General features: G+C 37.0%; 1 protein-coding gene across 1 annotated transcript; it reads right to left on the minus strand.

The window, feature by feature from the left end:
- Window positions 1-232: 232 nt before the first annotated feature.
- On the minus strand, window positions 233-13,440 carry LOC139124192 (uncharacterized). Its single transcript, XM_070690332.1, has 5 exons — window positions 13,317-13,440; window positions 6,210-7,014; window positions 4,250-4,403; window positions 3,465-3,603; window positions 233-3,073 (listed from the first exon to the last, which is right to left on the minus strand). Exons 2-5 carry the CDS (start codon window positions 6,638-6,640, stop codon window positions 2,931-2,933), a joined length of 867 nt encoding a protein of 288 aa, XP_070546433.1. The 5' UTR covers window positions 6,641-7,014; window positions 13,317-13,440; the 3' UTR covers window positions 233-2,930.
- Between the last annotated feature and the right edge of the window lie 1,221 nt (window positions 13,441-14,661).

Genomic DNA, 14,661 nt, shown 5'->3' on the forward strand with positions numbered 1-14,661 from the left:
GTTTCTCGTCATTATCAAGTCTTCTGTTTCATATCATCGGAAAACACAATTCTATTTTCTTTAATTTCAAAGACCTACATGCCAATGGGGGATCTCTGCCAACCTTGTGGCATTCGTTGCCCAATACTATTATAGAAAACAACAGATACAACGTTTAGCAGTGAACCGGGTAGCTGCAGTACAGTAGCTCGAGGTTTTGCCTGGGTATTTGGGTCGGACCAAAATACCCAGGCAAAACCTCGAGCTACTGTACTGCAGCTATGAACCGGGTTGAGTGTAGATAGGAAAAGCTAGGTTTTCGTCGAATGAGATCTAGAAAATGATACACCAGTTCGTGTCGTTGGCACCCAAGCTAACCCTGACCTAGTGCTCGGTTCGTTCAAGAACACATGGTCGTACTACAGAGCAACTGGCCGTGTTCAGACATGAAAGAGAGACAAGGGGGAAGTGATCGATTTATTAAAGCCAAGAACGATGGAATAAAGTGAATAACAACTACAGGTTTTTCATGCTCAGTCAACAGGACAGGCCTCACGAATCTTTATTCTAATGAGAGGATCCGACACAGGAATGAAAGATGTGGTTTTGTAATATACTTACATTGCAATCAAGATTATAACTGGAATTTTCCTAAACATTATTCTACTTATTGCAATGGTGGCATAGCCTACAGCTGGAAGACACAACTGTCGAAATACATGTAAAATATTGTCGCACAAATGTTACATTACGCATTGTCTTACAATACAGTATCACTTCCCAATCATTCGTCATTTTTTAAAAACTAATTTACCGATGATGTAATCAGGAGGCAGATGGTATTTTGTTTCACACAGTGGGAGTATAGCAAGAGCTTACATTAGAGTGGGTGAATCATTTTGTGGGATTACAGGGCCCAGGGCACAATATCTGGTGTTACCAGTTGAATGTACCGATCATAAGCATCCATCTTTACACGTAGACGAAAGTTGGCTCATCATGACTACAAATTTCGATGGTATTAAGAACCATTTGTTGAATGCGCCTCTGGGACAGATAGTCAGATTCTCAAATTTCTACAATTCTTTTCTGGTCTACGACTTGTGGGGGCTTATTTTAAAGTTCTTGGAGAAATAAAAACTTTCACCATCTTGTTTTTCATTTAATTTTTCCTCATAGACTTATTACAGCAATGGCGGCCATTTTGGAATTTCAAATATCGCAAAATGTTGGGTAGTTTCGCTAGTTCAAAATTTTGCACGGTGACCCTCGATTTTTATTGTTGATGTGGCGAGAGAATGATTGAACGTTTCAATGAGGAAACTTTGAGCAAAAGTTCAAGTCTTTCACTTTCGTGGTGCATACTGCCTTTTGTATTGTCATTTGCAAACTTTAAATCAATAAATTTAGACGGTGGAGAGGCATATGTCCTTTCACTTGATCGAAGTAGAAACCAAACAGAAGAATAAATTAGAAATACATTATGTAATACATTGCACCATATAAAAACGATAGAAAGTACGAGTATTATAAATCCAATCTGGTGTTAACTATCTTTTACTTTATAATATTGCTTTTGTTCCTTTTTCAGTCTCTATGGTGATGAATCCTTTTCAACTTTTTCGATCTTTTATTGAGAGATTGTATAATCTAGACCGATCACCGAACTATATTTTAATTATAATCGATCGAAGACATTTTGTGAAATATTAAATGTTATGACAGAACCCCATGGCCTGTGAGTGCAAGCGCGCTGTACTAGCGGTATTTGCACGAGTGCTGCGGTGTATTCGGCGGCAGTCCGTGGAACGCTTTTGATTTTTTCACATTTTGAGCCTGAAATTCTTCTAAATGATCGATACAAATAACAGTTCGAAGATTTTTATGGGAAATTTAAGAGTAAGATACGGCAAACGTAACTTGTCGAACGATCAAATTTCAGTGTTCACCGCGCCGCGGCACACAAGCGCTCACTCAGTCTCTGTTATCAATAGCGTGTAGGACACACAAGCACAGAATAAACTGCATGCAAAAGTGACTTTTTATTGTAAACAGGGAATGTCCGGTGAGAAAACGACTGGCAAAAACGTCTCTGAAAATGTTAACTGTTTAACTGGCTCCGCTGCGCCCGCAGTTACGTGTGTTTCGATGTATAACTATAATGGCCGCCGTGATACGGCGGCCGGCCACCGTGTATCTATGGAGCTAGAAACGGACGTCGCCCGTTGTCAATGTTTTTGCTTCGCTGACAAACAAACTGCTCTTCCGGATAATAAAAATCATCATCACACTATAATAAGTACATGCAATTTTCTTTGTCGTAGTTTTTAATCGGTAATGTCATGCATTTTACTATAACAAGCATCGAACCAAAGTGAAACGAAATCTTGTAGACGACATTTTTTGTGTTTACAAACATAAGTAGTTCCGGGTCAAGATTGGTAAATACTCATTAACATAAAGGTATGGCATAATGTTTTCGGTATTGCACTGCAGTGCAAATACCGGTAGTACGCGCGCGCTCCGATGCAAGTAAACTGTGGTACATATGTAATAATGTATTGAACGAAAACTATTATGGTCGAGGTAGCCGTTCCTCCTGCCTGTATCATTTAGGGTTGAAATGGATTTGTTGCATAAACGCACTACACGGCAACAGAAAATAATCGTTAAAGGAGTTTTACTTTACCACAAAAAACAGCACTAAGGTGAAGGCTATAAATAACTCAACAGACAATATCTCGGGTGAAACTTGAATTTAGCAGGATACTTGGCATCGGTAGTCTGATGAAGTTGCTCAGAACAGTATAAGTACCACTAATCAAGAAACAATTTTCATGCCACCAATCAGCACCAAAGTGTCCCAAAAAGACAAGACAAGAGAAAGTATTAAACTCTTCACAATTTCTCAGTATTCTTCGAGGAGGTCAGTACTTTGTAAAGGCCAGCTTTTATCTGATTAAGCCGGGAGGTAGGTCATGTGGGAGTTTCACAAGGGTCTTGATATTGTAATTTGTCTTCCCATTTGCTTCTCTGTTTGCAACCACAAATTTGGACCAGCTGGAATCATGCGAGGCTACAAATACTGCAGCTCCTACAAAAAAGTGAAATTACAGGCGACAATGATGACCACATCAAGTTACCGTACACAACTGTATCATGCGTAGACTTATCATGTAAATAATTTACAGAGAATGACTATGATATGCTGGATTGTCATAAAGCCATTCAGCAGCAACATGTTATACATTGATGGTTACTATGACGACAGTGACGACGATGATGATCATGTTGATAATATTTACTATTATTATTATTAATTATTATTATTTTTGTTGTTGTTGTTGTTGTTGTTCTTGTCGTTGTTGTCGTTAACACATACGTGATATGTTTATGTTATATTATGTTTACATTCTTTGCTAAATGAAGATTAAAAATGGCTTTAGTAGAAAGAAGAAACTTAACAGTTCGAATTCAGAACTCACTTAAGCAAATTTCCTGTTCTACGAGGGACAATTTGTAGTAATCGTCGAGAAGTGTTTTGTATTTCTTTGAACCAAGAATATCGCCCGATGTAAAGATGCTTGCTCTCGGTATCCGCTTGGACAAAATATCCACCATTTCCTAGAAAGATCACAAAGAAAAACATGAGAAGGCTAAATTCACTGACTCCGAGAAGTAAAAAGTAAGACATACAAATAAGGAAAACCACTTAATGTAATTTGAATATACGTATGTGTCCTTCTGGAGCAGTTACCCGGGTGATAAGCCATGACCTTTCAAGTAAATGCTAACATCAAACCAAAATGAATATTAAATGACAATGAAATGTCTTGTTGAAATTGGATAAGGAAAGCACTAATCAAAGGTATACAGTCACCTGTAATCTAAATATGCCCATATATGGTCAAAGGGGCGTTCCTTGGTATTCGAAATGCCCATGTGAGGGCGCTATTTTTAAAAAGCGGCCACCCGCTTAAAATCTGTGATTGGTTAGATTTTCTCTTTCCATGGTAACTGTGGCAAAATTGGAACAGGTGACAGTATACCTTTAAAGCCATCATGTCTCAATGTGTTTAAATAACCACTTTGGAAACAAGGTCCAGTACTTAGGGACAACAAGTTCAAAACGTGCCCACACAAGTCAGAAGACTAACGTAAAATACGAGTCAAAATATCTGTCACTTTGGTGCATTCTACCTTAAGACGAAATGAAGACATATAAATACAGCCCAGAGCATTCGCTGATATTGTAACTTATGCGACTTACCAATGCCCACAGCGGACAGGCCAAATAGATGCACTCTATCTGCTCAGATTTCATCAGATCAGTTACAGCTTCAGCTGATATTTCTGCAAACTTCCTAATCTCTTTTCGACGCCATGCACATTCGTTCTCATGGCGTTCATGGCCAAAGAAACATCTGTGAATCATATCAAGAACAAAATTGAGTATCCCAGAAATGTAAACAACATTTTCATTTAAAAAAGTATTACCTGCGAAAGTTTCTAGTGCTTGCTTCAAAAGTAAACAATATGTCACTCAGTTGTCAGCAATTGTCAGTTGAATCTAATCCATGTACCACAGTGTGCCTCAAGTTCATTTGTCCATATATATTCGTACTCGGGACGATAATTGCAGATACTTTTCAGCAAATACATGGCATAAGAGAGTTCGATATTTAACGATTTTTCCTTGTGCGACTATGTCTCTTTATTAAAAGAAAAAAATACAAGCTTGGTTTCATCACAATACCAAAAAACATTTTGTAGATATAGTGAGACTTACTGAGTCCAACTACATGCATAGATACAGTGCAAAATGGTCTCTATATGGTTTCGTCATTAACATAACATAATATACCAGAATATGTATTATACTGTTCCGAAAGCGACCCAGTTCAGAGTAAGTGTCCTTGTTCAAAAATAGGAGTTCTTTGCCTGTTGATCTAAATCATGATTCCGATTATAATATGCTTGCATTTTAGGGAACAATTAAAAGAAGTACAGCCACTTGAACTTTTGATCTTAACACGCTAGATTTTTAGTCTCTGAAATTTTTCGGTTGCAGTACCACAACTTTCGTCAGCAGAATAACCAGATCTCAATGTCGTGACCTTTCGGACACGTGACATCAAAATCGGGTCATAGACCTTTGGTAATGTATACCTTCCACTGTCTCTATTAAGGGATAGCTGGTTAACACGGATATATAACGCCTCCTTGACACCCCTTTCAAAGTATAGGGGATCCCTATTAAATATTTTTACATTTTCCAAGTCCACAAAAAGGTCTGGTGATTCACTGTGGATATGTTAGAAACCTTGGATGTAGTGTTCAAGAAATCTTTTAGGGGGTATCTCCATTTCACCGATGTAAAATTGTGTGCAGGGCCCCTTATCGGTCTGACCGTGACACGGAATCATGTAAACAGGACCAGTGATGTCTTTCTTGGCAGTTTTGTCCTTGGGTGCAACCAGTAACTGGCGTAGTGTTTGAGTAGGTTTGAAACATACCATTATGCCGTAGGAGTTGAATGTCCGTTTCAGGGCCTCCCTTAAAAGGACAAAGTCGGCCATTTTTCATGAATTTTGATTGATACGAGACACTACTTATATTGTTTGACATGTTGAAAGACACTGAATGAATGGGTGACCATGCATATATTCGATCCCGGTTCTACACATGAGACACAAAACCATCGCGAAAATGAATTAATGGTCATTACCATTAATTGAATTTCGGGATGGTTTCATTTGTCTAAAACAGGGTTCGAATATATGTACAGTTACCCATTCATTATCTTTCAACATGTCAAACAATATAAGTAGTATCTCGTATTAAACAAAATTCATGAAAAAGGTCGACTTTGTCCCTTGTATAGAGACAGTGGAAGGCATAAATTACCAAAAGTCTATGACCTGATTTTGATGTCACGTGTCCGAAAGTTAAGGTCACGACATTGAGATCGGGTTGTTCTGCTGACGAAGGTTGTAGTGCTGCAACCGAAAATTTCAGTGACTAAAAATCTAGCGTGTTGAGATCAAAAGTTCAATTAACAGTAATTTTGCTACCAACACAGATGAATTTCCATGCAAAAAATAAAAGAATTCATAAAAGAAAATATTCCGTTGGCATGGCGATTGCATTGTACTTTAAAAGTGACCATAATTCAGAATGATTACTACGACATTTCAAATTATAATGTCTAAAAATATAATAATACATACGCCATTTCCGCCGTTTTGTTTCTCCAATGGTATGCTAGATACCGTCTTCCCGGGCAAATCTTCTTTGTGAGATCGTTGGCAATATGGACGATGTTCGGTGATGGCGTCAGATGTTTATCGGCGAGATGCTGTAGTTGACCTAATTGTTTACTGTCCACGAATTTAATGGCCTGCTCTAAACCATCTATGGAAAGTGCGACACAGCTTTCGTTTTCGGTTATTGACACCATCTGATCTATTTGCGTGTGTTCCAAAATTGTAACTTTGTCTTTGCTTGGAAGATCGACGTCTATTATATCAGTATAGATCAATTTTTTAACGATTTCATACTTCGTCGCTTCCATGGGCCAAAGAATGACTTTAATATTGTTTTGATTGCAAACCCTTTTAAATGCTTCAATCGTAGCTACTGGCACCACCTGAGACAACATATCAGCGTCGAATGTAACATTAAACGGCCTTAGACGTTCTGTAGAGTATGGAATGGCGCATGACCACCACTTAGGAAAAACGGAGTCATGACTAAAGTCCGATTTGTCAAAATTGACATAATGACGGCCTTTTTGAATATCCAGACTTGGGAATTGGACCCCCCTCGTGAGTTTTGTCTTAAGGGAAACAGATACCGATTGGAGTAGTTCTTGGCTTTATTTGTCGCAGTTGAATGTTTCTGCTTCATCAGAGCATTTTCCCTCTGTTCCTGGACAGCTATAGACTTAACATTGCTCTTTGCGTCTGGTCCATGACGCTCCTGTGTAGAGTGTTGGTGCTCGTCACCAGTTTTGATATTCTTCACATAATTAAGCTGTAGATGAAGTATATTTAGTGTAGATGAATATATATATATATATATATATAGAGAGAGAGAGAGAGAGAGAGAGAGAGAGAGAGAGAGAGAGAGAGAGAAAGCGTCAACGATAACACTCTAGTACAGCTGTCGTACATATCATGACTGTCGCTTTTAAGTGTTCCTTGTGTATTCTGTCTTCTGTTTTGCAATACTGAGGTATCATTCGGCGGGGCACATAAGCTTAATATGTTAAAAATTGTAACGCAGTTCAGAAGAGATTCCAATGAAATACGAGACAAAAACAGACACACTAAAGGTATAACTTGTACTCTACAGAATAATTAAGCAGACTGGTTGGAGATATTTGGTAGATCATTTCCGCCAAATAAATGACTGTGAACACAAATGACAAGATTTTGAAGACCTGTGTTCAGGATGGAGTCCATTAATATACTGAAGACAGCCTAACCAAGCATTTTGTGATAGTTAGGACTTATATAAAAAAGGAGTTTAAATAATTTACATTAATTTACATTATCCATCGAACAACCTTTGTACACTCGTAACCATTGTCAACTTTATGCGTTTTGTTTGTTGCATGCGGTCAAATACATTTGTAAGTATTTTGTACATTTCTAGCAGATTTGCAAGTGGAAGACGAAAAATATTAATTTGGCAAAGAAATACCGCAAGTAATGATATGTGCTGCTTTTTGTGATTGGCCCGCTACAGGCCTGGCTGCGTTCAATACAAATCATTGGAAAACATAATTGGATTTTATTTTAATTTCAAAGACCTACATGACACCGAGGTTCTCTGCCAACCTGGTGGCATTCGATGCCTAACACTAAGCAAAGCAACAGATACAACGTTTAACAGTGAACCGGGTTGAGCGGAGGTAGGCAAAGCAGGGTTTTCATCGAATGGGATCCAGAGATTGACACTCCAGTTCGTAAAGTTGGCACCCCAGCCATCCCTGACCTAGTACTCGGTTCATTCAAGAACAAATGAGAAACTGGTTATGTTCAGACATGAAACAGATGCAAGGGGGAACTGATAGGTTTATTGAAGGCAAGAGCGATTGAATAAAATAATACCAACTACATATTTTTCATCGCTCAGTCAACAGGACAACGATAGCTTCACGAATCTTTATCCTAATGAGAGGACCTAACACAGAATGAAAGGTTTGGTTTTGTAATATATTGGTACTGTAACCAAGAGTTTAACTAGAATTTTCCTAAACATTATTCTACTTATTGCAATGGTGGCATAGCCTACAGCTTGAAGACACAGCTGTCAAAATACATGTAAAATATATCGCACAAATTTTACATTGGGATTGCCTTACAATATACATTATCACTTCCAAATCATTAGTCATTTTTTAGAAATTCAATTTACAAACGATGTAATCTGGTACACAGATGGTATGTTGTTTAACACACTGGAAGTATAGCAAGAGCTTATATTGAAGTGGGTGACTCATTTTGTGGGATTACAAGGGCCCAGGGCACAACATCTGGTTTTGCAGTAAAATGTACCGATCGCATGCAAGCAGCCATTTTTTCACAAAGAAAAGTTGGCTCTCCATGACAACTTATTGTGGGGTATTAAGAACATTTAGATAGTTTGGAGTATAGTTGACATGGTCTAATTTCAATTGGGAACGAGACATGATTTGTGCATGTGTTCACTGTTATTTTCATTTTTCGCCCCTTGTGTGTTTGTGTCTTAATTGTATTTTTCACATATGTATTGCCGCATTCCATGTTGCACGCGAAAAAATAAATCCCGTATATTTACAATCTGATATGCAAATTAGCAAACATCCAGAGTAATCCATATCCATTTGTCTTTATTTACATACAAGTAGTCTATGAAATTTGTTTCCCCCATTGCACTCAAATAATGTTAAAGAAATAAATCTGATACCAAATTCGTTGCAATGTTTGCTCCGTAAGAGATCAAAATTTTAACATTTTTATCAAAACCGCGGTAATGTTCTTCGGCGCCTATAATTGGCAATTTATTCATGTTGTTCATCCAAATAAATAAACAAACAAGCAAATAAACAAATAAATAAATATACAATAATGATGTTGCCAAGTTAATGATTCTAAGGAGGAATAATGAAAGTTAAATACTAATGTTGGAAATGAAGCAGCATTGTGCGACCACCAAATAAAATGGCTTTAATAAGCATCTTGACTTTGTGAAATCACATTTTGTCAGTTGGACACGTTTTGACAGGTTTGACCTTTTTCAAGTTACACATTAATATTAAGGTAGTATGCGCCTCGAAAGTGAAAGACTTAAACTTTTGCTCAAACTTTCAACCGTATTCTTTCAAAATCAAAAATAAACATCGGGGTTGACCTTGCAAATTTTGGTACTAGTGGAACAAATAACCCAAGATTTACCGATATTTAAAATTCAAAATGGTCGCCATCATTGTGGAGAAAAGTAAAATTTTCGAATTTCGAAAAAAACTAAGCCAGTGAAATGTTTTCTTACACCAAGAGCTTTAAAATGAACCCCCACAAGTGGTAGATCAGAAAAGAATTGAAAAAGTATAAGAGTCCGAATATCTGTCCCGAGACGCGTTCCACGTTGTCTTCGACTAACATTGATTTGTATTGTTAATACAAAATTTAGGTGTTACTCCTACATCCTTCGACTAAACTACTCCTACCATACTAAACATTAGTTTCTCGGGTTTTTGAAAATATACTGTGTGAGGGGGTTAAATGTCTCTTTGGTGAGAAAATAATGCTTTGAAAAAAGTGTGTTGGTCATAGGTGTAATATGACATCAAATCGATTCCAGCAATCATTATCATTCAAGGCAAATAAATTACCAGGTCCAATAAACAGTAAAAACAAACACACAAAGAAACATAAGATCACTGACAAAATCGGTAGTACAATCTTGAACCACTATATAAGTGGTGGTACCAGGTGTCCGGAATGGGTAAGCGTACCCTGCTAGCATGCTACACCCGTCAAGATTGAACTAGTGTGACAAAGTTATTGTACGGTAATTCAGCTATCTGCTAAATTACTGTTCTGAGTCAAAGTCGGGAATACTGTCTTTCATCATCTGAGTGACAGATTTGCCATATTTAGATATAAGATCTCCATATCTACCATAGAACTTCTTAAAAGATCTAACCAACCTACTTTGTGAAAATCCTTGTCTCACCAGCTTTAAGACTAATAAGCTGTGTCTCTCTTGAAAATCTCCATATGAATCACAAGCTCTACAGTATCTCAGTAGTTGTGAAATGTACACCCATAAGCTGGACTCGACGGAATATTACTGGTCAAGTAGGGAAAGTTAATGATTTCAAAATTAAAATCATCCCTTTTATCATACAACTTGGTGTGTATTGCATTGTGTCTAATTTCAATAAATAGATCAAGATACGATGCTGAGTTCATGCTCTCCGTTGTACTTTTCCTTAATTGATGATATTAACAAATTTATAAAGACTTTTCACGTGTTGTCCGTGAATCATCACTATCATCCGAACCATTGATTTCTACCCTACAATTTTAGCTCATATCTGTTTGATAACAAGTCAGAGTGATATTATCGCTCGGGGTCTTTAAATTCACACGGGAGAAAGAAAGCTACGATAATTTTAAGCAAATAGTTAGCGAAAAAGGCAACTTCAAGTATCTCCAATCAATACAACATTGCGATGATTAGAACTGTTGTCAATATCTCGGTTCTCATTTAACACGTGTTTCGATACAAGTTTCTCACAATCTCTGGGTGAAAATGGTAGGGTCTCTATATAACAGCTGATGCATATTGCTGTAACTCTTGTGGCCTGATTCTGGGATGGAAAGGATAACAAGAACGCTCACATACACGCGTACAAACATACCGAATGCGACCACGCGTGGCCATACTTCACAACAAAAGAGGTACATCAACTGTACCTGTATACTTTAAGAACCAGTCTGTACCTATTCTGTTATATAGTACACCAAGACAATCTCCAATAAAATATTCAATTACAATAAAGCATTGCGGCACTTAAAAATTGATGAATTCCTTCAGACACCAGCATCTTGTGACTGCTCTACATCTCCTTTCAAATATACTCCGTTTGGCCACGTCATCACCGGTGACCTGAATTTGGTTCAACATCACCACCTTCGCAAGATATTATCTTGTGGGCTCAAGTTCAGAGCATCTCGCAGGATCAACTGGAATCATAATTTTAAGATCATTATGGACTCTGTTGAGGAATATGCTAGGAAATGGGCTAAAAGGGAAGATGTAGAGCTAGACACACTGTCACAGCGGGTCAATCTGTGAAGAAAATAGTCGTTGGTCTAACTAAGACCTCCACCAACTCCACTTACAAACAATAAATGTTCAACAAAACTGAAATTTTGGCAAACCATAAGTCATTCACGGATAATTTTAATATTTCAACGGATGATGACCACAATAAGTTGCCTAGCTTATACTGAATACCAAAACTCCACAAAACACCATACAAAGCTAGCTTTATTGCAGGGTCATCAAAATGTTCAACACCAGATTATCGAAAATACTGACTTCTGTTCTTTGACCCGTTAAACAGGGACTTAAGGCATACTGTGATGTTGTCTTTTCTCGAAGTGGTATAAATCAAATGTGGATATTAAAAAATTTGAAGGAACTCTTGGATAATTTGAAATCAAGATCTGTTTCAAAAATAACATCTATTAAAACTTTCGATTTTTCCATATTGTATACCACAATACCATATGATAAATTGAAAGAACGCTTGAAAAACATCAACCAAGCATTTTTCTACAAAAACGGTTCACGCCGTTACAAATATGTAGTATTAGGGTATAATTCTACATATTTTGTTAAAAATATTACTAATGCTAAAGTTTTTTATACCGAGAAAGACATTATCAGTATGCTTGATTTCCTCATCGACAACATATTTGTTGAATTTGGAGGACACATTTTCCAACAGTGTATAGGAATTCCTATGGGTACTAACTGTGCTCCCTTGCTTGCTGACTTATTTCTGTACTCATACGAGGCAGAATTTATCCAGAACTTAATCAAACAGAAAAAGGTCTCTGTAGCTAGAACTTTCAACTTTACATTTAGATACATAGACGATGTTATTTCAATGGATAACTCTGAATTCAGTAAATATATCGCTATGATTTATCCTCCAGAATTGGAGATTAAAGAAACTACAGAAACGGCCTCTTCTGCTTCATATCTGGATATTTTCCTTGAATTTGACTCTAATGGTCACCTTTCTACTAGGCTATATGACAAGCGAGATGATTTCAACTTTAGTATTATCAATTTCCCACACCTCATCAGTAATATTCCACTCTCACCAGCTTATGGGGTATACATTTCCCGGCTTATTCGATATGCAAGAGCATGCATTTCATATGGTGATTTTGTAGAGAGACATAGCCATCTCTCTTACAAACTGTTAAATCAAGGTTACACCAAGAGAAAGACTTGTCTCTACATTCAAACGCTTTTTTGGCAGGTATCGCAAGCTGGTAGATAAATACAGCATCTCTCTTCGACAAATGATCGCTGATGGCATCAGTGACATTGGACCTTAGTTGGTGACCACTACCTATTTGACTTACAGATTGATATATGGCGGGTGCCACATGTGGGGCAGGATGCGCTTACTATTTTCGAAACTGACATCACTTCTTGGCCTTTTGCCCAGAGGTCCATATATCTTTCTTTCATGAATTTGACGTTGTTGTGTGTACCGGTGCTTTATTGTCTGTTCTGTGATGTTTTGTGTCTATGTTTATAACTAGTGTCTTACGAATTTTGACCTAGTGTCATTCGATTATGGATTGGTATGATTGCGATTATTTTATTTTATCATAATGTTATTCAGGAATTACGAGATAGCCAACTGGCAACAAACAAAGCCCAGAGGACTAAGCAAGAATTGGTGTATTGAGTTCTGAGTTTGTTTCCGAAATGATATACAATCGTCTATTTTTTCCATGTAACTTATCATATGAAAATTTTTTTCTGAGGCATTTGTTTGACAAAGCAATGCAGCAGCGAGAACGAAATCATATCATCAAAATTTACAAGAATTGTTAAAACCTTGTTCGTTGTCCTCCTGTATGACTTGTTCCTCTTTCACGGTTACCTGAGCTGCCCTAGAAGAAGTGGCAGTAGAATTTCTATCAAGAATTGATCTCTGATCAGACTTCAGGCTACAATGGTAAAAAATAACTCGATTCACGATATGTGCTGCAGTCTTGGCTAACTACAATTTGCATGTTGGAGTCACTTACCTCGTTTCCTTGTAGCAAATTTCTACGAACATACACGGTGGTGAAGACAATGCAAAAAAGGATACAACTTAGCAATACATTGCGGTAACTTGCCTGCCACATGTTCTATCTGTGCCAGATAGTATAGGAGTGTCGCCAGGCGTGATTTGTAGACACGTCTGTCTGCAATAATTGCACATGTGAACAGCTTTCGCAGATTAAAGCATTACGTTGTGCACACACAATTCGTATGTAAGGGAGCATTTGTTTTTTTACGGGGGGGGGGGGTGGTGGAATATAAGCGACAAATGAAATGTAAAAAGCGACCCCTCCAAATCAAATTTCTAAAATTTGCCCCGCCCCAAAATTCATCAATTGTAAAATGTGACCCCCCAAAATAAAAAATCATCAGATTCGATTCATTAACCCTTTGCACCCTATGGCCCTGGGCTGAAAACATAGGCCCTTCAAGAGTGTTTGCGAGAAAAAGAATTACCCAATCCAATTTTCATGCACAAAAAACAGCAAACCTCCCCCAGATGTCACAATCGTATCTATAATATCTTAATTGACTTGTAATTTCTCATTGACCTTTGAACTTTCAAAGAATCCTTTTTGAACTTTACAAATAATCACTGGGTGAAATTCCAATATCAAATTCGTTTTTCAGACCTGCTTTTTCAAATATAATATTCTCGTCACGTACATTTATATCAATTGTTAAACTTTTTTAAAGCAAAGATTCTAATAGCTAGTTCTGTATTGTAAAGAAAATATTTAAAGTTTCCTCGCACACCACAATGTATAGAAAATCAACATTTTTGCACACACATGAACTTATATTTGCCATAGTCTAATCAAGTACACTAAAATCACTAATCAAGAGTACGTAAATACACAGATTTACCTAGTTTTGTGTTGGAAAAAGAATTATTCATAGTTTCCTCATAGACCAACATGTATAGTGAATTAACATCTCGGTGAAACTCCACAATCCAATTTCTTACACAAACATCCACTTGTCACCACCCCATTCTCGCAAGCCAGAGCATAATTTCTGCTCCGCTGACCTACACAAAAATCTTAACGGGTAGCGCTAAGCTACTGCCATAAGGAAGCGCGTGGTTTATGACGATGAACCACTCTACTCTAATCAAGTACATTAATATCAATAATCAAGCGTACATAAATACACAGACTTACCTAGTTTTGTGTATATATATATATATATATATATATATATATATATATATATATATATATATATATATATCCAGTATATATATATCCGGTGTGTATATATATACCGTGTGTATATATATATATATATATATATATATATATATATATATATATATATATATAT

This window comes from Ptychodera flava, assembly GCF_041260155.1.
Source record: "Ptychodera flava strain L36383 chromosome 23 unlocalized genomic scaffold, AS_Pfla_20210202 Scaffold_23__1_contigs__length_28996876_pilon, whole genome shotgun sequence".
Classification (NCBI taxonomy): domain Eukaryota; kingdom Metazoa; phylum Hemichordata; class Enteropneusta; family Ptychoderidae; genus Ptychodera; species Ptychodera flava.

Bases quoted from the DNA above. Each gene is read 5' to 3' on its own strand.
- LOC139124192 (XM_070690332.1), bottom strand. From the start codon at position 6,640: ATGTTGTCTCAGGTGGTGCCAGTAGCTACGATTGAAGCATTTAAAAGG. The intron at 4,404-6,209 runs GTATGTATTATT...TATGATTCACAG, and splicing joins AACAAAACGGCGGAAATGGC to ATGTTTCTTTGGCCATGAAC. The intron at 3,074-3,464 runs GTGAGTTCTGAA...ACTTTTTTGTAG, and splicing joins AGAACAGGAAATTTGCTTAA to GAGCTGCAGTATTTGTAGCC.